At 40.3% G+C, this 26,699-nt stretch overlaps 1 protein-coding gene across 3 annotated transcripts in view; it reads right to left on the bottom strand.

Annotated features, from left to right (window-relative positions):
• Positions 1-19,169, bottom strand: part of CDS2 (CDP-diacylglycerol synthase 2) — a 60,754-nt gene extending 41,585 nt beyond the window's left edge. The window contains exon 1 of one of the 3 annotated variants that reach the window (XM_082431435.1): positions 18,796-19,169. Coding sequence is in view for 1 of the 3 variants with exons in the window: in XM_082431434.1 (XP_082287560.1) it covers positions 18,796-18,852 (57 nt within the window). In the remaining 2 variants the exon portion in view is untranslated. The remainder of the gene's footprint in view (positions 1-18,795) is intronic. The other 2 variants (XM_082431433.1, XM_082431434.1) reach the window with 2 other exon arrangements.
• Positions 19,170-26,699: the final 7,530 nt, after the last annotated feature.

Below are 26,699 nucleotides of genomic sequence, written 5' to 3'. Positions count from 1 at the left end.
GGAGTATAACAAAGCTTCATTCTGCAGTTTTTCCATCCTAAAGCATGGTCCACCATGGTCCACCATGGTCCATAGGAAGATGAAAGCCTGCCAGCTCAGGAAGATCTACAGTAGCACCAAAACAAAGATAACTTGATTGCCGAGTCTGACAATTCACCTCATGTGAACCATCATTAGGGTGACCTATAATGTATCCTCCAAACTGAGACACTTGAGGGCAAAAGGGCATCTCTTTTTCCCTCAAGTGTGTCACCCTATTCATTGCCCAACTCATCCACACCCATCAATAATGACTGTCTCAACCCTTCCCTTCGTTGGTGAGTAATACAGTTCATTAAAGCAGCAGTTCTTGAATTTTTTCATCTTAGGACTTCTTTACACTTAATTATTGAGAACTTCAAAAGCTGTTTATGTAGTTTATATCTATCAATACTTGCCAATATTAGAAATTAAAACTGAGGTTTCTAAAATACAAGAATACATAAATATGGCAGTTCCTCAAAAAATTAAACATTGAAGTACTTATGACCCAGCAATTCCACTTCAGGATATATTGCCCAAGAATTGAAAGCAGAGACTCCAACAGATATTTGTAGACCCATGTTTATAGCAGCATATTCACAATTTGGGTTGTTTGCAGTTTGGGGCTACTACAAAGAACACTGCTTTTAATCTTCTAGAACTTGTCTTTTAGTGAACATATGTACAGATTTCTATTGGGTAATCACCTAGGAGTGGAACTACCAGATTGTAAGGTTTGTATATATTTAGCTTTAGAAAATATTGCCAGGACTTCCCTGGTGGCGCACTGGTTAAGAATTCACCTGCCAATGCAGGGGACACAGGTTTGAGCCCTGGTCTGGGAAGATCCCACATGCCGTGTAGCAACTAAGCCCGTGCGCCACAACTACTGAGCCCATGTGCCACAACTACTGAAGCCTGTGTGCCTAGAGCCTGTGCTCTGCAACAAGAGAAGCCACCGCAATGAGAAGTCCATGCACCGCAACGAAGAGTAGCCCCCACTCGACACAACTAGAGAAAGCCCGCACACAGCAACGAAGACCCAATGCAGCCAAAACTTAATTAATTAATTTTAAAAAATAGTTTTAAAAAAAAGAAAGTAAAGAAAATATTGCCAATTTTCCAGAGTGATTATACCAATTTATACTCCCACAAACAGTATATAAAAGTTCCATTTGCCCCACACACTTGTCAAACCTTAGTATTTTCAGTCTTTTTAATTTTAGCCATTCTGGTGGGTGTGTAGTGGTATCTTATTGTGAGTTTTGCTTTGATTTTCCTGATGACTAATGACATTGGATATATTTACTGACCATTTGAAGTACCCATTTTTCTACTGAGTTTCCTTTTTAAAATTCATTTTGTAGGAATTATTTATAGATTCTAGATATGAGTCCTCTGTCAGATATATTTTTTATAAATATCTTCTCATTATCTGTGGCCCTCCTTTTCACTCTCTTAATAGCACAGTAAATAGAATTTCTTAATTTTAATGTAGCTCGAATTGTCAATTGTTTCCTTTATAGTTAGTGCTTTTTCATAGGGACTTAACATCACTATACCATTATATCACATCTGAAAAGTTAACAATTCCTTTATATTAAATATCCAATATTTGAACTTACCCAATAATTTCATTTTTCTCTTTACAGCAGTTTCATTGAATCAGGATCCAAATAAGGTCCAGATATCATTAATCTGTCTTAAGTCTTCTAATTTGTAGGTTTTATCCTCCATATATCTATATCTAGTGCTTCCCCCTTCTCTTTTTTTTTTTTTTTTTTTTTTTAAGTAAGGGAGGTGGGTCTCCTTGCCATTTATTTTCTAAAGCAACCAGGTCATTTGTCCAGTGCTGTTTCTCATCGTTCCTCGAATCTCCTGTAAACTAGCAGTTAGAACTAGAGTCTTGAAGAGTTTGGGGTATGATTTTTTTGACACGATTCTTCCATCAGTAGTATTGTACATATAATTCCATCAGGAAATACACAATAACTGGTTGTCTGTGATGGTAGTAGCATTGATGGTTATTGTCTCTTTTCAATTAATCCAATGGAGTGTGAAAATATTAATATTCTATCACTCCTTTTCCAATTATTCTATAAAGAGAAACTTCTAATCAACTATTTGGTTACTCAAAGGTACAGTTCATGCAAGAAAGGCATAATGCCTCAGAACAACCCCACTCTAAGTCCTATTGTTCAGATGAGAAAATTTAAGCACATTAGTGGTAGAGTCAAGTTATAAACCAAGCAGTCCAACTTGAGAATTTGTGCTTGTAACCACTAGGCCAAAATGCCTCTCCTAAAATCAAGAAACGAGTGAATACTCAGTATTCCTTTCTGGGGAGAGACCACAAGGTCAAATACTCTCATGCAGTTACGGTGACTACAAATTTACTGCAGAAGAAAATATACTATTTGTAACAAAAGCTTAAATAATGTACATCCTTTTTGAGTTGGTAGTTCTAAACATAGAACTTATCTAAGGATATGCATGTGCAGAAAGTTGTGTGTGTGTGTGTGTGTGTGTTAAATCGAGGGTATTTCCTATAGCTTGCTTACAACAGCAAAAAACTTAAAACAACTTAAATGCCTGATTGGTTCAATAAGTTAAGGTACAGCCTCAACAAAATGACACAAAGCCACTAAAAATGATAACGGGTCAAAATGTTTAAAGACCTGAACTATATTTAGGGCATATTCTTCTGTTAAAAGTGAGTTACAATAGTACACATAGTACAGGAATGTGCAGTGTGTATAAAAACAAATATTAACAGTGGTTATCTCTGAGTAGCAGGATTACGGTGATTTCTTTTTCGTGCTTTTACAACGATAATCTTTTATTTTCACCTATGCCTTTCAAAATTAAAAATAAAAATTTGAAATACTGTTTGAAAAGAACCTTTATGAACCTTAAGGATGTGGGAAAAAGTTCCTGACAGCATAAAAAGGCAAGCTATCATCTAGGAGCTCTATGATGTCATATCTTATATTTAAGTCATTTTTTTTTCCCCCAACAGATTTTTTTTTTAATTTTTTATTTATTTATTTTTTGACTGCGTTGGGTCTTCGTTGCTGTGCACAGACTTTCTCTAGTTGCGGCAAGTGGGGGCTACTCTTCGTTGCGGTGCGTGGGCTTCTCATTGTGATGGCTTCTCTTGTTGTGAAGCATGGGTTCTAGGCACATGGGCGTCAGTAGTTGCGGCATGCAGGCTCAGTAGTTGTGGCTCACGGGCTTAGGTGCTCCACAGCATGTGGGATCTTCCCGGACCAGGGCTCGAACCCACATCCCCTGCACTGGCAGGCAGATTCCTAACCACTGCGCAACCAGGGAAGTCCCTATATGTAAGTCTTTAAGCCATTTTGAGTTTATTCGTGTGTATGGTGTGAGGGAGTGTTCTAACTTCACTGATTTACATGTAGCTGTCCAGGTTTCCCAACACTACTTGAAGAGACTGTCTTTTCTCCATTGTATATTCTTGCCTCTTTTGTTGAAGATTAATTGACTGTAGGTGCGTGGGTTTATTTGTGGGCTCTCTATTCTGTTCCACTGATCTATATATGATTTTGTGCAAATATCACACTGTTTTGGTTACGGTAGCTTTGTAGTATTGTCTGAAGTCTGGGAGGCTTATGCCTCCAACTTTGTTCTTTTTCTCCAGGATTGCTTTGGCAATTCTGGGTCCTTTACGGTTCCATACAAATTTTAGGATTATTCTCTTCTAGTTCCATGAAAACGTCATGGGATCACTCCCTCTTGAGAGAGCATCGGAATCACAACTAACTGCTGAACAATCAATGACAAGAAGACACTGGAACTCACCAAAAAAGATACCCCACATCCAAAGACAAAGGAGAAGCCACAATGAGATGGTAGGAGGGGTGCAATCACAATAAAATCAAATCCTATAACTGCTGGGTGGGTGACTCACAAACTGGAGAATACTTATACCACAGAAGTCCACCCACTGGAGTGAAGGTTCTGAGCCCCACATCAGGCTACCCAACCTGGGGGTCCGGCAACAGGAGGAGGAATTCCTAGAGAATCAGACTTTGAAAGCTAGTGGGATTTGACTGCAGGACTTCAACAGGATTGGGGTAAACAGAGACTCCACTCTTGAAGGGCACACACAAAGTAGTGTGTGCATTGGGACCCAGGGGAAGGAGCAGTGACCCCATAGAAGACAGAACCAGACCTGCCTGCTAGTATTGGAGGGTCTCCTGCAGAGGCAGGGGGTGGCTGTGACTCACCATGGGGACAAGGACAGTGGAAGCAGAAGTTCTGCGAAGTACTCCTTCATGTGAGCCCTCCCAGTAGCCCCACCAAAAAGCCAGGTAGGCTCCAGTGTTGGATCACCTCAGGCCAAACAACCATCAGCAGACAAGCAGATTAAAGTTTTACTGAGCTCTGCCCACCAGAGCAACACCCAGCTCTACTCACCACCAGTCCCTCCCATCAGGAAGCCTGCACAAGCCTCTTAGTTAGCCTCATCCACCAGAGGGCAGACAACAGAAGCAAGAAGAACTACAATTCTGCAGCCTGTGGAAGGAAAACCATATTCACAGAAACACAGACACAATGAAAATGCAGAGAACTTTGTACCAGAAGAAGGAATAAGATAAACCCCCAGAAAAACAACTAAATGAAGCGGGGATAGGCAACCTTCCAGAAAAAGAATTCGGAATAATGACAGTGAAGATGATCCAGGACCTTGGAAAAAGAATGGAGGCAAAGACTGAGAAGATGCAAGAAATGTTTAACAAAGAACTAGAAGAATTAAAGAAAAAAACACAGAGACAGCAGAAGCAAGAAGAACTACAATCTTACAGACTGTGAAACAAAAACCACATTCACAGAAAGATAGACAAGATGAAAAGGCAGAGGGCTATGCACCAGATGAAGGAACAAGATAAAACCCCTGAAAAATAACTAAATGAAGTGGAGATAGGCAACCTTCCAGAAAAAGAATTCAGAATAATGATAGTGAAGATGATACAGGACCTCGGAATAAGAATGGAGGCAAAGATCGAGAAGATGCAAGAAATGTTTACCAAAGACCTAGAATAATGAAAGAACAAACAAACAGAGATGAACAATACAGTAACTGAAATGAAAACTACACTAGAAGGAATCAATAGCAGAATAACTGAGGCAGAAGAACGGATAAGTGACCTGGAAGACAGGATGGTGGAATTCACTGCTGCAGAACAGAATAAAGAAAAAACAATGAAAAGAAATGAAGACAGCCTAAGAGACCTCTGGGACAACATTAAACGCAACAACATTCGCATTATAGGGGTCCCAGGAGGACAAGAGAGAGAGAAAGGACCAGAGAAAATATTTGTAGAGATTATAGTTGAAAACTTCCCTAACATGGGAGAGGAAACAGCCACTCAAGTCCAGGAAGTGCAGCAAGTCCCATACAGGATAAACCCAAGGAGAAACACGCCAAGACACAAAGTAATCAAATTGGCAAAAATTAAAGACACAGAAAAATTATTAAAAGCAGCAAGGGAAAAACGACAAATAACATACAAGGGAACTCCCATAAAGTTAATAGCTGATTTCTCAGCAGAAACTCTACAAGCCAGAAGGGAGTGGCATGATATACTTAAAGTGATGAAAGGGAAGAACCTACAACCAAGATTACTCTACCCGGCAAGGATCTCATTCAGCTTCGACAGAGAAATCAAAGGCTTTACAGAGGGCTTCCCTGGTGGTGCAGTGGTTGAGAATCTGCCTGCCAATGCAGGGGACACGGGTTCGAGCCCTGGTCTGGGAAGATCCCACATGCCGCGGAGCGACTAGGCCCGTGAGCCACAACTACTGAGCCTGCGCGTCTGGAGCCTGTGCTCCGCAACAAGAGAGGCCGCGATGAGAGGCCCGCGCACCGCGATGAAGAATGGCCCCCACTTGCCGCAACTGGAGAAAGTCCTCGCACAGAAGCGAAAACCCAACACAGCCATAAATAAATAAATAAACCCAAAAGTTTAAAAAAAAAAAAAAAAGCTTTACAGAGAAGCAAAAGCTAAGAGAATTCAGCACCACCAAACCAGCTCCACAACAAATGCTAAAGGAACTTCTCTAAGTGGGAAACACAACAGAAGAAAAGGACCTACAAAAACAAACCCAAAACAATTAAGAAAATGGTCATAGGAAAATACATATTGATAATTACTTTAAACGTGAATGGATTAAATGCTCCAACCAAAAGACACAGGATTGTTGAATGGATACAAAAGCAAGACCCATATATATGTTGTCTACAAGAGACCCACTTCAGACCTAGGGACACATACAGACTGAAAGTGAGGGAATGGAAAAAGATATTCCATGCAAATGGAAATCAAAAGGAAGCTAGAGTAGCAATACTCATATGAGATAAAATAGACTTTAAAATAAAGAATGTTACAAGAGACAAGGAAACACACTACATAATGATCAAGGTATCAATCCAAAAAGAAGATATAACAATTATGAATATATATGCACCCAACATAGGAGCACGTCAATAAATAAGGCAACTGCTAACAGCTATAAAAGAGGAAATCAACAGTAACACAGTAATAGTGGGGGACTTTAACACCTCACTTACACCAATGGACAGGTCATACAGACAGAAAAATAATAAGAAAACACAAGCTTTAAATCACACAATATGGCTTCCCTGGTGGTGCAGTGGTTAAGAATCCACCTACCAATGCAGGCAACACGGGTTCAAGGCCTGATCCAGGAAGATCCCACATGCCACGGAGAAACTAAGCCCGTGTGCCACAAATACTGAGCCTGTGCTCTAGAGCCTGAGAGCCACAACTACTGAGCCACGTGCCACAACTACTGAAGCCCGCACGCTTAGAGCCCATGCTCTGCAACAAGAGAAGCCACCTCAATGAGAAGCCCACGCACCACAACGAAGAGTAGCCCCCCTCGCCACAACTAGAGAAAGCTCGCACGCAGCAACAAAGACCCAATGCAGCCAAAAATAAATAAATAAAATAAAATAAAAATAAATAAAATTAATTACACAATAGACTAGATAAATTTGATATTTATAGGACATTCCATCCAAAAACAGCAGATTACACTTTCTTCTCAAGTGCACACAGAACATTCTCCAGGATAGATCACATCTAGGGTCACAAATCAAGCCTCGGTACATTTAAGAAAATTGAAATCATATCAAGCATCTTTTCCGACCACAACACTATGAGATTAGAAACCAATGACAGGGAAAACAACGTAAAAAACACAAACACATGGAGGCTAAACAATACGTTACTAAATAACCAAGAAATCACCGAAGAAATCAAAGAGCAAATCAAAAAATACCTAGAGACAAATGACAATGAAAACACGACGACCCAAAACCTATGGGATGCAGCAAAAGCGGTTCTAAGAGGGAAGTTTATAGCTATACAAGCCTACCTAAAGAAACAAGAAAAATCTCAAGTAAACAATCTAACCTTACACCTAAAGAAACTAGAGAAAGAAGAACAAACAAAACCCAAAGTTAGCAGAAGGAAAGAAATCGTAAAGATCAGAGCAGAAATAAATGAAATAGAAACAAAGAAAACAATAGCAAAGATCAATAAAACTAAAAGTTGGTTCTTTGAGTAGATAAACAAAATTGATAAACCTTTAGCCAGACTCATCAAGAAAAAGAGGGAGAGGACTCAAATCAATAAAATTAGAAATGAAAAAGGAGAAGTTACAACAGACACCGCAGAAATACAAAGCATCCTAAGAGACTACTACAAGCAACTCTATGCCAATAAAATGGACAACCTGGAAGAAATGGACAAATTCTTAGAAAGGTATAACCTGCCAAGACTCAACCAGGAAGAAACAGAAAATGTGAACAGACCAATCACAAGTAATGAAATTGAAACTGTGATTAAAAATCTTCCAACAAACAAAAGGCCAGGACCAGATGGCTTCACAGGTGAATTCTATCACACATTCAGAGAAGAGTTAACACCCATCCTTCTCAAACTCTTCCAAAAAATTGCAGAGGAAAGAACACTCCCAAACTCATTCTATGAGGCCACTATCACCCTGATACCAAAACCAGACAAATATACTACAGAAAAAGGAAATTACAGACCAATATCACTGATGAATACAGATGCAAAAATCCTCAACAAAATACTAGCAAACAGAATCCAACAACACATTAAAAGGATCATACATCATGATCAAGTGGGATTTATCCCAGGGATGCAAGGATTCTTCAATATACGCAAATCAATCAATGTGATACACCATATTAACAAATTGAATAAAAACGACATGGTCATCTCAATACATGCAGAAAAAGCTTTTGACAAAATTCAACACCCATTTATGACAAAAAACTCTCCAGAAAGTGGGCATAGAGGGAACCTACCTCAACATAGGCCATATATGACAAACCCACAGCAAACATCATTCTCAATGGTGAAAAACTGAAAGCATTTCCTCTAAGATCAGGAACAAGACAAGGATGTCCACCCTCACTACTATTATTCAACATAATTTTGGAAGTCATAGCCATGGCAATCAGAGAAGAAAAAGAAAAAAAAGGAATACAAATTGGAAAAGAAAAAGTAAAACTGTCACTGTTTGCAGATGACATGATACTATACATAGAGAATCCTAAAGATGCTACCAGAAGACTACTAGAGCTAATCAATGAATCTGGTAAAGTTGCAGGATACAAAATTAATGCACAGAAATCTCTTGCATTCCTATACACTAACAATGAAAGATCAGAAAGAGAAATTAAGGAAACAATCCCAGTCACCATTTCAACCAAAAGAATAAAATACCTAGGAAAAAACCTACCTAAGGAGTTAAAAGACCAGTTCTCAGAAAACTGTAAGACACTGATGAAAGAAATCAAAGATGACACAAACCGATGGAGAGATATACCATGTTCTTGGATTGGAAGAATCAATATGGTGAAAATGACTATACTACCCAAAGCAACCTACAGATTCAATGCAATCCCTATCAAACTACCACTGGCATTTTTCACAGAACTAGAACAAAAAATCTTAAAAGTTGTATGGAGACACAAAAGACCCCAAATAGCCAAAGCGGTCTTGAGGAAAAAAATATGGAGTTGGAGGAATCAGACTCCCTGACTTCAAACTATACTACAAAGCTACAGTAATCAAGACAATATGGTACTGGCACAAAAACAGAAATATGGATCAATGGAACAGGATAGAAAACCCAGAGATAAACCCAGGCACCTATGGTCAACTAATCTATGACAAAGGAGGCAAGGATATACAATGGAGAAAAGACAGTCTCTTCAATAAGTGGTGCTGGGAAAACTGGACAACTACATGTAAAAGAATGAAATTAGAACACTCCCTAACACCATACACAAAAATAAACTCAAAATGGTTTAAAGACCTAAATGTAAGACTGGACACTATAAAACTCTTGGAGGAAAACATAGGAAGAACACTCTTTGACATAAATTACAGCAAGATCTTTTTTGATCCACTTCGTAGAGTAATGGAAATAAAAACGAAAATAAACAAATGGTACCTAATGAAACTGAAAAGCTTTGGCAAAGCAAAGGAAACTACAAACAAGATGAAAATACAACCCTCAGAATGGGAGAAAATATTTGCAAATGAACCAACGGACAAAGGATTAATCTCCGAAATATATAAACAGCTCATACAGCTCAATATTAAATAAACAACCCAATCAAAAAATGGGCAGAAGACCTAAATAGACATTTCTCCAAAGAAGACATACAAATGGCCAAGAAGCACATGAAAAGGTGCTCAACATCACTAATTATTAGAGAAATGCAAATCAAAACTACAATGAGGTATCACTTTACAGCAATTAGAATGGGCATCATCAGAAAATCTACAAACAACAAATGCTGGAGAGGGTGTAGAGAAAAGGGAATCCTCCTGCACTGTTGGTGGGAATGTAAATTGATACAGTCACTATGGAGAACAGTATGGAGGTTCCTTAAAAAACTAAAAATAGAATTACCATATGACTCAGCAATCCCAATACTGGGCATATACCCAGAGAAAACCATAATTCAAAAAGACACATGTACCCCAATGTTCACTGCAGCAGTATTTACTATAGCCAGGTCATGGAAGCAATGCCATCAACAGACGAATGGATAAAGAAGATGTGGTACGTATATACAATGGAATATTACTCAGCCATAAAAAGGAACAAAACTGGGTCATTTGTAGAGACGTGGATGGATCTAGAGACTGTCATACAAAGTAAGTCAGAAAGAGAAAAACAAATATCGTATATTAATGCATATACGTGGAACCTAGAAAAATGGTACAGATGAACCGGTTTGCAGGGCAGAAATAGAGACACAGATGTAGAGAACAAACGTATGGACACCAAGGGGGGAAAGTGCCGGGGGGGTGGGTGGTGGTGGTGTGATGACTTTGATTGACATGTATACACTAATATGTATAAAACAGATAACTAATAAGAACCTGCTGTATAAAAAATAAATAAAATAAAATTCAAAAATTCAAAAAAAAGATGTCATGGGTAATTTGATAGAGACCAAAGGCAAAAATTCTCTGACATAAATCCCAGCAATGCTTTCTTCGATCAGTCTCTCAAGGCAAGAAATAAAAGCAAAAATAAACAAATGGAACCTAGTCAAAGGTATAAGCTTTTGCACAGCAAAGGAAACCATAAACAAAATGAAAAGACAACCTACAGAATGAGAGAAAATATTTGCAAATATTTGCAAATGATGCAATGACAAGGGCTTAATTTCCAAAATATACAAACAGCTCATACAGCTCAATATCAAAAAAAGAGCCCAATCAAAAAATGGGCAGAAGACCTAAGTAGACATCTCTCCAAAGAACACAACAGGCACATGAAAAGATGCTCAACATCACTAATTATTAGAGAAACGCAAATCTAAACTACAATGAGGTGTCACCTCACACCAGTCAGAATGGCCATCATCAAAAAGTCTAAAAATAATAAATGCTGGAGAGGGTATGGAGAAAAGGGAACCCTCCTACACTGTTGGTGGGAATGTAAACTGGTGCAGCCACTATGGAAAACAGTATAGAGGTTCCTTAAAAAACTAAAAACAGAGTTACCATATTATCCAGCAATCCCACTCCTGGGCATATATCTGGAAAAGACAAAAACTCTAACTCGAAAAGATACATGCACCCCAATGTTCACTGCAGCACTATTTACAATAGCCCAAATGTGGAAGCAACCTAAATGTCCGTTGACAGATGAATGGATAAAGAAGATGTGGTATGTATATACAATGGAATATTAATCAGCCGTAAAAAAGAATGAAGTAATGCCATTTTCAACAACATGGATGGACCGAGAGATTATCATACTAAGTGAAATAAGTCAGAAAAAGAAAGACAAATATCGTATGATATCACTTATATGTGGAATCTAAAAAAATAATATAAATAATATAAATGAACTTATTTACAAAGCAGAAACTGACTCACAGACACAGAAAACAAACTTATGGTTACCAAAGGGGAAGGGAGGAGAGGAGGGATAAATTAGGAGTTTGGGATTAACAGATACACAATACCATATATAAAATAAACAACAAGGACCTACTGTATAGCACAGGGAACTCTATTTCATATTTTCTAATAACCTATAATGGAAAAGAATGTAAAAAACAATACATAGGGACTTCCCTGGTGGCGCAGTGGTTAAGAATCTGCCTGCCAATGCAGGGGACAAGGGTTCGAGCCCTGGTCCGGGAAGATTCCACATGCCGCGGAGCAACTAAGCCCGTGTGCCACAACTACTGAGCCTGCGCTCTAGAGCCCACAAGCCACAACTACTGAGCCCGTGCGCTACAGCTACTGAAGCCCATGTACCTACAGCCCGTGCTCCACAAAAAGAGAAGCCACCGCAATTGGAAGCCCACGCACTGCAACAAAGAGTAGCCCCTGCTCGTCACAACTCGAGAAAGCCCGCATGCAGCAACAAAGACCCAACGCAGCCAAATAATAAATAAAAATAAATTAATTTAAAAAAAAAGTATAGATATATGAATCACTTTGCTGTATACCTGAAACTAACAGAACACTGTAAATCAACTGTATTTCAATTAAAAAAAAAAAAAAAGGCAAGCTATCAGACCATGCATGGTAGCATTACAGCCACGTAGCAATATGCACAGGAGGGATATGCATTTGAACAATGGTTGTTTCTCTGAATCCTGGGATTGTAGGTGGATTTCATTCTCATCTGCACACATTCCTGTGATTTCTACAATACATACATGCCTGATGAAGTACTGAAATGGGGAAGATCTAAAATGGATTTTGAGAAAATAGGACTTAAATAGTAGAGGTGGAAAGAGGGGTGACAGAAAATGAGCACATTTCCTAGGGTTGGAAATAGCAAGAGCCAAGATCCATGTCAGAGAGGCTCCAAGCAGGAAAAGGGGCTGGTTAAGAAACAAGGCCATAAAGGACCAAATTTAAGAGATCTGAAACAGGGGCCATAAAAATTTTTTTCCCTTCTGTAACTCATAGGGTAGTTTCAGAACTGTACAAAGAAAGGTCAGGTGGACGAGAAGGGGCTGAGAACAAATCCTGAAGGGAGGGAGCTCAATTAGAAGGATTTACAACAGTTCAGGCGTCAAGTCCTGAACTATCTGAAATAAGCCAGAGCAATAGATAAGGAATCCAGGTGTTATCTGATGAGAACCTGTGACCTGGACTGGATGAGGGAGCAGAGACACAGGGACTAATGGACTTCAAGCTGGAGCAGAGCACACGGGAGGAGGAAGGTCAACGTCTAAAACAAGAAAAGTCAAGTTTGAGACAAACTAAGTTTGTGTTGACTGAGGGACGTATACCTAGGAATTTCCTGCAGATCACCGAAACCACAGGACTAGCAGGACACAGACTGTGGGGACAAGGCTCTGAGAGTCGTCCACTGAGGGATCCAGGTCAGTGACAGATATCCTCTCAACATCTCACCCAAGAGCAGAGAATGTTGCCAGTAAATCCCAGGTCTCAAGGGCTCTTTCAAAAACGCAGCAAAGTCTTCACAGAGCAGCCCCAGGCTGGACCTGTGGTGACTCTAATATAAAAGAGCTGCTGCCAAAGGGCAACAAATCCAAAGGACAGTTCAGGTCCTTTCGCACCAGCAGCAGGTGCTCATGAGCACCCTGGCAGGGGTGTGCTGCTGCTGGGGAGGAGAACCAGGCAGGCAGCAAGGAGGCGTTCACAGTGTACACTCTGCACCTTTCAAATTCTGAACCACGCACGCACTGTCTAGTCAAAATAACATGAAGTTTAACTTTCTTTAAAAGGTCACTCAACTGAGTGGGCCCTATGCCATCCCCACTGATGAGGCAAACAGCCCAAGAACAAAGATCATGGACTGGCAGGGCGAGCTGCCTAATGGGGACCAGGCCGGCCCTGGTTGGCGCCACACCACTGCCGCAACCAAGCAACCACTGCGTGGCAAGGCCTGGAAGGCAGGAACTTAGCCCAACCCCAGGAACAAATCAGTATTCTTCCAAGGAGAGCTTGGCAAAATTAACAGTCAAGAGTCTCTTTTCCAAACCAGAGGCAGTCTGTAAGTGAAAGGCTGTGCTCTGTCACCCCCAGCAGCCTCCAGCACCAGTCAGGAAGGCTGGGGAGGCTGTCACAGCACAGGGAGCAGGTTAAGAAGCTGTGTGCAGGAGTTACTCAGCAAGCTCTCTGCAAAACTAACGAAGTCAATACTCTTCACCTGTGTGGATCCCAGGAAAGACAGCAGAGTGCACAAATCAGAAATAGTGATGCACAATTTTTTCAAACAGTTTAAAGGGTGATTATTTGCACTGTGAAATTAGGAGAGTCATTTCAAAAGTTTCCCAGATGCATTCAAAATTATATGATTTCTTTAAATCAGTGGAGAAAGAATGGATTATTTGGAGTCAAAATTGATATAAAATCCTGGACCCTTTCCTCATGAGCGCAGACACCAGCCCTCCCTCAGAGCTACTGAGACTGTATACAGCAGACCTTGGATTCAGTGAATGTTCTAAAGAGAAAATGTGTTAAATACTGAATGACTGATCATCGCTAGAACAAACAGTTCTAATACTTAGAGCCATCAACCAGAAAGCATTTATTCCGAGCAGCCTCACATGCATCTCAGAGTGAGGAACCGACACCTTGCTGGGAGTTTCTTTCAAGGATACCTGAGTGGCTGCCCCATGGATGGACTTAAAATGTATAAATCACCAGTTTTCTTTCCAATGACCAGGAAAACCAGACCTAGTCAACTTTTTCTACCAAAAAAAAGTTTTCTCAGATTGTCAACATTCACATATATATATATATATATATATATATATATATGCACACTCACACACACGTGTGTGTATATATATATATATATTTGACATTTTGAAAGATTTTGCTATTTTTCTGATTTTGTAGCCACATAAGAAAGATAAGTGATATTTGGGCTTCTTTTTTTTTTAATCAAAGTCAATCAATGCAGAAGCGTTTAAAGTCTGTAAATTAAGTTTGTATCCTACAAGGCAACATTATGCAACATAATGAGTAAAAAGGAATCAGAAGACCTTCATACTGTTAACCACTCTGCATCTAAAGAGCTGTGTGACCTTGAGCAAGTAACAAACACTCTGGGCTTCGGACATCCTCTGCAACCCCTAAAATCCCTTCTAGTTCTAACATCTGATGAAAGCAATTTAATATTTTTTAAAAATGTTAAATGCTAATGAAATATCATAAATTTACGCAAACATAAAACATTTTCAACAAAATTAGCTTTTTGAAAAAACTAATTTTAAGTAGTCATAAATTGGAAATGAGTTTTTAAAATAAAATTATACTGTTTGATCAACATAAATAAGCAACTTAAAATACTGGGTTATAGGACAAATCAATCTTTCCTCTTCTCTTCCTATTTAAGTCTGGGAGCCATAGTCAAGGTTTACTGATTTTTCAATACCCAAATTATTTCTCAGTGTAAAAAAAGCTTTAAAGCATAAAGCATTTCTCCTACATCTGAAGTAGTCATAGCTCTGAAAATAAGATTTTATTATTTCAGTAGTTCACTCTTAAAGTCTATCAGAAAACCACGTTTAATTATTCATCACTGTTCTAAAATATGCTATGAAGGGAAGATAATTGCATGCAGCAATGTTCCTTCTACAGCTAAAGTCTGACTGTGATTGAGCACTGAAAAATTCAGTAAGAAAATGAACTGAAAAGACGGGTCATAGAAGGCCAAGCTTTGTCTATAAAACTTTCTTTAAAAGGCGATAAATAGGAAAAGACTACTCTAAACACTTATAACTTGAAGATTTAATAATCTTCCAAGAGTAGAAGGTGAATATTACAGGGTTTTTTCCTATAAAACTATATTTCAGGGCTTCCCTGGTGACGCAGTGGTTGAGAATCTGCCTGCCAATGCAGGGGACACAGGTTCGAGGCCTGGTCCAGGAAGATCCCACATGCCGCGAAGCAACTGGGCCCATGAGCCACAACTACTGAGCCTGCGCGTCTGGAGCCTGTGCTCTGCAACAAGAGAGGCCACGACAGTGAGAGGCCCGCGCACCGCGATGAAGAGTGGCCCCCACTTGCCGCAACCAGAGAAAGCCCTTGCACAGAAACGAAGACCCAACACAGCCAAAAATAAATAAATTAATTAATAAATTTAAAAAAAAACAAACAAAAAACTGGCTCTTCCCTGTTAGTTTGTTTAAAAAAAAAAACAAAACTATATTTCAACCAGAAACAACAATAGCTAACACATTATCACAATGCGACAATTCCTGTTCTACATATGTAACATGCATACTCATTTAATCCACATGAATATCCTCTGAAGCATATGCTACTTTTTATCACCCTCGTTTTAGAGATGGACAAGCTGAGGCTTTCATACAAGTGATTTGCTCAAAGTTACACAGCTGGTAAGTGGCAGAGTCCAGGCTCAAGACAGATCTAGCTGACTCTTAAATCCCTGCTCTTAAAACCATCAGTCTTCAGTTAAAATTTAAACTCACCTTTCTAAATGATGTCTCTATTTCCTCTCTATACTGGTTTCATTGACCTAGAAAAGAAGCCTTGAAATGAGTAAAGCTCTAGTTTAAATAGCACTCCAGCATCTAAGTACAGCAGAAAACCCCAGAACCTTCATTCTAACCTCCAAAACAAAGTCTCCTGAAATGCCAACCCAATCATAAATTTTAAGATGCCAATCTTTGGGCCCACATTTCATTCTTGTCTTTCCTAAGCTCCACTGGAAAAACATGGATCAGTGGGAGGAAGACCACTTCCAAAGCTTAAATTCCAAGTTTCTTAGTTTGGCAACAATACTGTGCTTTGGGAATTTAAAATTATAAGCACCGTTCCCAGAGGAAAACGTTTCCTTTATTAGCAATTGGCTTTGACAATTCCATTCTAGGATGCTAAGTATAACAAAATACCTTCTGACTTTTATAATAAACACATTCCCCAGATTATTTTGAAACGACTGTCTATTTATAAGACACTTTGCCACAACAGTTAAGCAACTGAAACATTTTTTTAAATCTTTCAAATTTGTTCCAGTTCTTTTAATGAATTGACCTAATACTGTTTTCTGAATTCTTCTACTATGAAATAAGAAAGTTCCCATTTCACCATTTATTTCCCTAAAAAGATATCCTTGTTTTATTAGTTCTAATTTTCTTAAATTTTAACCCAAGAATATCAGCAAAGCCAGAATCATGGAAGTTTGAAATCCCATGCATGGTAATCAGAAATGTTGAGCAATGGAGCAACTGTCTTGTTCTGGGCTAATGGACTACATTAGGCTTTTAACAGAAGGCAAGTAGGTGCTGTGTTTGTGGAGCAACAAGCACTTAGTGAACCTCAAAGCCCCAGGCATTCTGTCATCATATAAGCAGCTTAAGTGCAGTTGTAAAAGTTAAGGTACCTTTAGCTGGATAGTTCCTCATATCCTCCCAACCTACAACAGGGGATGGGAAAGTACTTAAGAATCAACTGGCACTTTTGTCTGGGAGATGGATCCAAGTAGTTAGGTGGGGAGGGTAGAAACTTTGTTTCACCTCATAACCTCATGGTTTTTGGGTATGTGGCTTTGCTTGTTTTTACCACTAAGTAAGTCTAATTATTACAAATAGCTTTTCAAAAGTACAACCCACTAGGTATCATGCCTTCTTTTTTTCTACCTCTTCTCACACCTTCTAAAACCACAAAGTCCCATTAACATCAAGTCTGATCTCTCACCCTTAAACAGGGCTACACAGCCTCCAAATATCTGTAAACTCCCCAACAGGCATATGCAGTGTGGCAACAGGGCTCTTCCAGGCCCAGCTAGGGTATTTAATGGGAAGATTAGAAACTTCAAAGTACCTTGTCTCTGTAAGCGACTCCTAAACTTGCACCCAAGCCCTAAATTTTCTCCAAAACATACTGTAAAAATCAGTATGGAGAGTTCTCCTTGGGTGATCCACTATCATAACCAACAAAATTGTTTAAAATCCCATTATCTTTCATCCAAAACATTCCTTCCAGTATAACTGCTGTTGACATCCTGACACCTAATCTTGTGCTTTCTTCCTTCCTGATATCTCCCTAATGTTCCTTTCCTCCAGTTACCAAAAACGGAAAGCTACATAAATGGGTGCTGTGGGCCTAGTGTAGAGCAACAGGGATTGGTGGGAACAGCTGTTCTTCAGTTCCAGCCAAACGTTAATCAGGTGGGAATGTGATGGCAGATCTTCCAATGATCCAAAATAGGCAATAAATTCAGATTGTTGGGAGAAATATTCTGGTTTTTAAAGCAACACAGGGACCAAAGAAAACAACTGCAGGTCACCTGTTGGCAACCCGCGAGTCAACCAGTCTGTTTCATTCTGGTCCATGCTCCCTCAGTCCAGTCTACACATCACTGTCAGATCAATTTACCAAATAACACTGCTCCTGACCACTGCTAACTCCAGGCTCGAAATACTACCACTAAGTTTATGCTGTCATTCAACGTCCACAGTAACATAATGACTCCTCACCTTCCTCAACTGCCTTACACAAACCTTTCACTTCAACCAAGTAAGTCTACTGCCCTCATCCCTCAACCCCAACCAGCTACGTCCCTGCCAAGATGGCCTCTGTTCTACCCTCCTCCTCTACCCCATCAACGCCCACATCTGAAGCAGGAAACAAGCCCATCTTTGGGGAATATACCTTCCAACACCTGCTGACTGCATGAATTAAGAGACTTCTCTGCTTAAAGCCAACAGATTTAACTTTCGAGAAGGGGTTTAAATCTCCTAACAGGCAAATCACATGGCCTTGTCTTGTTACACCTCCACCCCCAGATAACATTTTAAAGAAGATCAGAGAGGCTAAGTCACGCTAAGAGGAGTCTTTCCGGGGTCTCGGCGTCTTCACACCCAGGAAGGCCTCGGGGAGATGGATTGGCGTAGGACCCCGCAACCAGCCCTGCGAGGGCTGCGGACGTGCGCAACCCCCCGCGCTCTCCTTTCTGCGCCCCGGAGATACCACCCCCAACTGGACCCCAGAGCCATGTCCCCGGGACCCCGACCTGCTGAACCCTGCCGCGAGCTCCGCGGGGCCCAGCACCCGAGGACCCTTCCCGCCGACCAGGCCCAGGGCCGCCGACGGCCGCGCAGAAGGGTCAGATGGCAAGACGACCCCTCTGCGCGCGCCCCCGCACGGACCTCCGGGGGACTCCTCTGCCCCGGCCGCGCCCACCCGATGCTGCCGCTACCTTGTCCTCGGGCGGTGCGTCCGGCTCGCGGGCCATCCTCTGCCTTAACTCCGTCATACTGGAAACACCAGCGCTTCGTCGCTGCGGCCGAGTGGCGCAGCCGCCGGGGCCGGCAGCTCAGCGCGGACGCGCGCGGACTCTGCTCGGCCAGCCCAGCGTCGCCTAAGCAGCGCGCAGCTTCGCAGCGGCTCCTGGCCCCACCGCAGCCCGGCCGCCAGCCCTGGAACTTGGCCCCGCCCGGTGCAGCCACCGCCCTTTCACCCGGGCACAGCGCGACCAGCCTCCTCCACCCCAGGCCCACCAGCTCCTTCTCTCGGGAGTGCCCCGAGCGAGCGCGCACGCGCACCGCGGCCATCACAGCCCCGGAGATACACCAATGGCGCGAATCCGTCAGAGAGGCGGGGCGGGGGGCGGGGCAAGCGGAGAGGAGTGGAGAGGTGTGCATTGGATAGCAGCATCAGAGGGCTGGAAAAGGCGTGCGTTTCTGAGGGAGACTAGTCAATGGGAGCTCGGGAACTGGAGCCCCGGGTCTTAGAGATAACAGCTTGCTGGGGGCCATGGGCTGCAGCCCCGAGGCTCCAGCCGGCCTAGTGCTTGCTGCCCTCGGCTTCTTGTTTTCAAAAGCCAGGGATCTTCCCTCTCACTGATAAGCAGACGCTTGTTAGGCCCTGAGCGGAAAGGCCTGGGGAACCCACCTGTGTAAAAGGAGGAGATTACGTGATAAGGAAGTGAAAGCCAAACTTAAGTCTGCGTTGCTTTGCCAAGTTATCTTCCATTTAGTGAGCGTTAATTATGTGCTGGGCCCTGAACTATGTAATCTCTTTAATGTATCTCATTTTATCTGTACAACGCTTGGAAGTGGATATGATTTTCATTTTGCAGCTAGGGTCTTCCACGGTTATTCAGCTTTCTTTTCTCTCTTCTGGACTATTGAAGGATATTTTTTGGACAGGAATGCTGCCTGCTTTGTTCACAGCCCGATCTCCTATGTACCTGACGCATCCCAAGTACCTATTTAATAGATTTAAAGTTTCTCCTGAAAGAAAATGATTTAACCAAGGTCTCATGGCTAGAAAGTGCCCACTAAGAATACGAACACGGATCTGTTACCAACGCCCTCTTTAACATACTCCCGGCCTTCCTAAATTCATTGTTAATATCTGTGTTGCTCAGCATTGCCTTCAGCAGTTCCTGTTCGCTGCCTTTAAGTGATGTAAGACAAGTATAAAATGGGGCCCCTTCCCTAAGCATATTGTAATTTAACAAGGAGAGAAATTTGCACACATAGGAGTTGCAATTTTGTGTTAGCAATTTTGACCTGAACTGTGAGGTTTGGGGAAAGTAGTGAGAATTCTGAAAAGGGTGTTATATTTTCTTGATTTCTATAAAAGTATATTCCCAAGTGCCTATAACACTGCTTCAAAGTGACAGTAAAATAGGTATGGAGGAACACTGAACTCAGGGTATGCTTTGTTCCCTATTAACGCACAAATACTTGGTTTTTTTAGAGAAACAGACCACTCCCTTCAGGCCATAATTTATTTAGAGAAAGCTGTGCTCTTTTGTTTTATTTTGTCTTTTGTTTTAATCTTATTTATAAAAGTAAATAACATGGGACTTCCCTGGTGGTCCAGTGGGTAAGACTCCAGCTCCCAATACAGGGGACCTGGGTTCGATCCCTGGTGGGGAACTAGGTCCCGCATGCATGCCGCAACTAAGAAGTCCACACGCCGCAACTATGAGCCTGCATGCCGCAATGAAGATCCCGCGTGCCTGCAACTAAGACCCGGCGCAGCCAAAATAAATAAATAAATATTCTTTAAAAAGTAAAAAATAAATTATTTTTAAAAAGTAAATAACATGCTGATGGTAATTTTAAAACTCTTTTAATCTGTTGGAGACTGTGTGACCACCATTTTGACTAATGTCAGCGATCACCTCTTGAACTAAAGACCAGACACTTCTTGGGTAAATTAAGCAAGGTTTATTATCTAAAGGATCTAGAAGGATGTCAACACAAAGTCACAAGGTCATCCTTTAAGACAGGTGGAAGTGTTAGTAACCAGATTCTCACTTTTACGGAACATAATTGTGAAAGGTCACATCCGAGTAAGCATCTCATCAGTCCTCCTAGAACCTCAGCTGTTTGCTTTGAAACACAGCCTAACTGGAGAACCAGTGCACGTAGATCAGAGTTTCAGAACGCACAGTATAATTAATAGGGTAGATAACTCCCTACAGTTTGGCCCGAACAAACTTCTTATCTGTCATACTCAGCCCTCCCAAGCTAATGGAGCTCAGACCAGGTACAATTCTGAAGTCAGTATTGTGGTAAACAGGGATCAGGTATTCAGACCTCTGGAAGTCATGTTAACGGTCTTTAGGCAAGCTTTAGAGCCTTTCCCTCAACTGTAGGAAGAAATTAAAAGTAAAAATTCCCTCACCTCCAGCCCAAAGAAGAATTTTGTTCCTTTACATTACGTTACACCTCCTCCTCTACCCCTGATTTTTCCCTTCAATAGAAATACCTCATAATAATAGAATACTTCATAATAGCTCTTTCCTCTAGGGTCATTTCTTCCAGGCTTGTGACATATCTTGTATATGGTGATTCTTTTCATTGCACTCCTACCATTATTTTTAGATTAGTATAGGTAACTAGCATGAGATTTTTAGTCCCCCAGAGTGTGCAGGCTGACTGCAGGCTCAGCATAAGTGGGCAGGTATTGCTATAATTATTATCATTCTATAATAAAAACACCTCCCACCATCTTGATAATTTGAAAACTGCATTGGGACAAGTGACAAGAAAATTCTTCAGTTCCCCAAATAGTGTTTTTCCTCTCTTAGAGGGGAAGAACTGTCAATCAATGAATTATTTAAACAATACATTAAAAAAAAATTGTCCATAAACAAAAACAGACTTGATCTGCTCTTTTTCTTGTCCTTCATATTGCCTTTCTAGATCTTATCTTGACAAGTGTTCTCAGAAAGCTAAAACTTCTTATTCAGTTTAATGAGATGACATGCAAAATGGAATTGAGAATGGGCTAGGCAGAACTGTCTAACATCTTAAAGTTTCAAAAATGCAAATCCTGCATTCCCACAAACTTGTAGACCTATTAGATTATTAGACAGTCAATCTAAACTATAATTTCAGTCTTTTCTCTGACAAAGCATAGGTCTTACTTTTTCAAACCAATAGTCTATATGGAGGTGCAGGTGGCTTTAAGCATAAATATTCATCAATTGATCACACATGCTGAAACAGTACTTTTCAGTCCTAATTATTTATTAGAATTACCTGGGGAGCTTCTAAAAATGCCAATGGAGGGCCTATCCTAGACCAACTAAATAAGAATCTCTAGAGATGGAACCTAGAGGAAATAGGCTTGTTTCTTTCAGTTTGTTAAGCTCCCCAGATGAGTCTAATGTGCAGCCAGGAATGAGACTCAGTTTAATACGTAATATCATCTTGTAAAGAAATTTGCCAGAAATTATATTAAATAGTTCACAGCATTTTTCTCTCCCAGCATGCATTAACATTTTCTGACCAAAAATACATGTTTGATGAAGAAATTGTGGGAAATGCAGAAAAGCATAACGAAAAGTATTAAGATCATTTGTGGTAGCATCAGCCATGATTACTGTTAATATCCAAATTATTGCCTTTTAATTCTATTTTCTGTGCACTTACACTCAGATATAATAATTTTAGAAAGTTGGGATACTATTGTTTATACTGTTTCATAACCCGACTTTTTAACATCAAATGCCATTTGGGAATGGTACTTGAAAGGCTTTATAGTATTCCATCTTACAGATTTACCATAATTTACCTAACAGAGACCATATTGTTAGACCTCAAGATTATTTCCAATTTCAGGGGAATTGTTAATAATTCTATAAGAAACATTCTTAAACATGCCTCATCTTGGTAAGTAACTCTGATTACTTCTTTGGGAAAAAAAAAATCCTATAGATTGAATTTCTGTGTCAAAGACTAAATAAAAAATTCCAAGGATTTTCATACACATTTCCAAATTCCCACTGGAAAAATTATACCAATTTATACTCTCATCTTCAAGTCATGACAGTGCCCACTTCCTTATATCCTTCCTAAGAAATGGGTGTTAACACAAGTTTTACTAATTCAGTAGATTAAAATTTTATCTCCCTTTAATTTATGTTTCTTTGCTTATTAATATGCTAACCATTTTTCATACATTTACTAAGACTGGACCTTGGGCACTAGAAGCCAGGGACCTCTGGATTTTGTTTAGATACATAAAGTGCCTTTTTATTCAGTTTGAATTGGGTTCTCTGTTGTGGAAACAAAGTATATTAACCAACACAAGTTTTTAGGCACACTGAAGTTTTAAAACTTATGTAGTCATTCCTTATGTTTTATGGGTGTTTTTCCTTTTATGTTTAGAAGCCCACAGCAAGATCTCTTAAATATTTACCAAAAAAAGAAAAATATATATTTACCAAAATATTTTTCCATTTCTTATTGTGTTTACATTTATTTGAATTTTAATTATTTAATCTATCTGGAAATTATTTCAGTAAACAGTTATTAGGAAGAGTCTATAGCTTTACTTTTTCCTAGAAGTTTAACGAATTGTTTGGTCATAATTTAATTCATTCTTTCTCTCACTGATTGAAATAGCTCCTTTACTAGTTGTTAAAGTAATCCTCTTAAAACAGAAATTGGGGACTTCCCTGGTGGCGCAGTGGTTAAGACTCCACCGGCCAATGCAGGGGACACGGGTTCGATCCCTGGCCCGGGAAGATTCCACATGCCGTGGAGCAACTAAGTCCGCGTGCCACAACTACTGAGACTGCATGCCACAACTACTGAAGCCTGTGCGCCTAGAGCCTGTGCTCCACAACAAGAGAAGTCACTGCGATGAGAAGCCCACGCACTGCAATGAAGAGTAGCCCCCACTCTCCACAACTAGAGAAAGCCCGTGAGTAGCAACAAAGACCCAATACAGCCATAAATTAATTAATTAATTATTTTTTTTAAAAAAAACCAGAAATTGTCTCATGCCAAAGACCTTCTTTTGATAACTTTCCTTTTCACTTATGGAGGGCTTGTAAAAGGCTGTAAGACCGCAGCCCTGCCTCTCTTTGCAACCTCACCTTGCACCACTCTCCCCATTGTTCAGTGTGTTCCGGACACATCAATCTTTGAGTCCTATTGTATGTCAATTACATCTCAGTAAAACTGGGGAAAAATACTTATAAAAAAAGCTTTGAATTTTAAAACAAACGACTACCTGAACACTTTCTAAGCATGCTGTCCTTTTTAAACATGTTATTCTTTAAGCGTAGAATACTTTCTCCCACTCTCCAAACAGCTAGTTTCCCTGGTAAACTGCTACCTCCACAGAAGGCCTTCCCTGACCACAGGTCATAGCCATTCTTAAGTCATGGGTGGAGTTTAATTGCCATTTAAAATACCTTCAAATCACACTTCGATTTGGCATTAAACCAAAATGTTATTATGTAAGCAGAAAGCACAGAAACAGAGTAGTAGAGTATACATTCGTTATTAGTGAAGCAAATGTTTCTCACTGGAGGAATGAATACATTCCACATTTTGCAAAGGAACTGATACACTAAAAGGACCTGGAGGGACTTCCCTGGTGGTGCAGTGGTTAAGGATCTGCCTGCCAGTGCAGGGGACATGGGTTCGAGCCCTGGTCTGGGAAGATCCCACATGCCGCAGAGCAACTAAGCCCATGTGCCACAACTACTGAGCCTGTGCGTCACAACTACTGAAGGCCGCACGCCTAGAGCCCATGCTCTGCAACAAGAGAAGCCACTGCAATGAGAAGGCTGAGCACCGCAATGAAGAGTAGCCCAGCTCACCACAACTAGAGAAAGCCCATGCGCGGCAACGAAGACCCAACGCAGCCATAAATAAATGAATAAATAAATACTTTTTAAAATAAATAAATAAAAAATAAAAGGACCTGGAAAGGAAAATACCTACAAATAGATGAAACCGTTGTGTTTTGATATAAAGATGTATGCAAAAGGATAGTTGATCATACATAGAGGAAGTTAGTGCTAGTATCAAAATTTACGAATGGGTGGCAGAGACTTGGAAGAAATTCCAGAGACAATAGAGGAGCACTCTTAAGAATGCTGCATCATCCACACCCTTGACGGCAGAGTATGATATATGGAAAAACAGCAGTATCAGTAACTGAGTGAGAAACTGCATGTGAAGATATATTACAAGTGCTCTAACCAATATATATATAGTGTGTACATATTATGCACATGAGTGATATATGATATAAATTTTTTTTTTAATGTGATGATCCATTTATTTATTTATTTATGGCTGTGTTGTGTCTTCAGTTCTGTGCGAGGGCTTTCTCTAGTTACGACAAGTGGGGGCCACTCTTCATCGCGGTTCGCGGGCCTCTCACTATCGCGGCCTCTCTTGTTGCGGAGCACAAGCTCCAGACGCGCGGGTTCAGCAATTGTGGCTCACGGGCTTAGTTGCTCCGTGGCATGTGGGGTCTTCCCAGACCAGGGCTCGAACCCGCGTCCCCTGCATTGGCAGGCAGACTCTCAACCACTGTGCCACCAGGGAAGCCCATATACAAATGTTTTTAAAAGTCTAAAAGTTCTTTTGATAATTACAAAATCGACATTCTAAATGATAAATCATATGATAGTTTGATATTTTATTTTCTTGTGCTACATAAAATAATGGAGCATCTTACAATTTAAGGTACCTTAAATTCAGTGAAATAGATACACCTAATAAAATTGCTAGAGGGAGAGAATAGAGTAGGGAAAGGCAATTTTTGAAGGCATAATGGTTGACAATATTCTAGACTTGATGAAATACATGAATCTTCTGATTGAGTTATACAAAATTCCCTGAACAGAAAAAATAAAACTAAATCCACACCAAGATACACGGTAGAAAAACTAAAGAATTCTACAGACCAAGGTAAAATATTAGAAGCAACTAAAGAGAAATGCTGTAAACAAAGCAAAAAAGAAACAAAGGGGGGATATTTATAATAAGATTATTAATATATGAAGTACTCCTTTTAATCAATAAGAATAAGACAGTGGTCAAGAACTATATGAACGATATCCAACTTGCACCAATCTTTTAATACGCAAACTGAAATTTCCACACAAGCACAGATTTAAAAACGAGATTGCTAATATCTATAGAAAGAAAAATTAGGCGAAATGAGCATGCTCGTAGTCTTGGCTGAAATGTAAATTGCAATCTTTTATAAGTCAATTTAGTAACATATATCAAAATTTTAATGTGTATGCTCTTCGATCCAGCAATACTTCAAGGAGTTGCCCAAATTACAAGCACTTTGTAAATTGGTTACATACGTAGGATATTACGCCATCTTTTTAAGAGGTGCTGATACAGAAAACATGTACCTGGCATAAAATTACACATGCTTTATTAAGTACTTTGCAGAAGTGTCTACGGTATAAATTCATTTGTTTTTTTTTTAGAAAGTATATTTGTTGAGAAAATAAAAAAGCTTAGGAAGTTGCATACGGTAAATAATACGAGTTTGGTGTGTATGCGGCGGAGGAGGTTTAAGAGCTGGTGGTCAAGACAACTGTTTTTTTTATCATAACTGAACACCTCTTAAAGCAGCACTCTTTAGGCTACAAGGTGGCTCTTCCTCCTAGCAGGCTGGATTTGCGTTTCACTTTCGAGGCCGGAAATTCCCTACCCCTCAAGAGGAAGATTAAGCACCACGAAGACGCAGTTCAACAACCCCCCACTCTAGGCCTGACCTTCACGCTCGCCCGGACTTTTCTAACGTCCGGTTCCGGAACGTGACAAAAAGGCGGGGATTCCCGCCGGTCGCCTATCAGCCGGCCCTCAGAAG

This window comes from Balaenoptera physalus (assembly GCF_965194825.1).
Source record: "Balaenoptera physalus genome assembly, chromosome: 16".
NCBI classification, from domain to species: Eukaryota; Metazoa; Chordata; class Mammalia; order Artiodactyla; family Balaenopteridae; genus Balaenoptera; species Balaenoptera physalus.
Note: the sequence above shows the minus strand (reverse complement) of the source record. Positions and strands in the feature narration are given on the sequence as shown.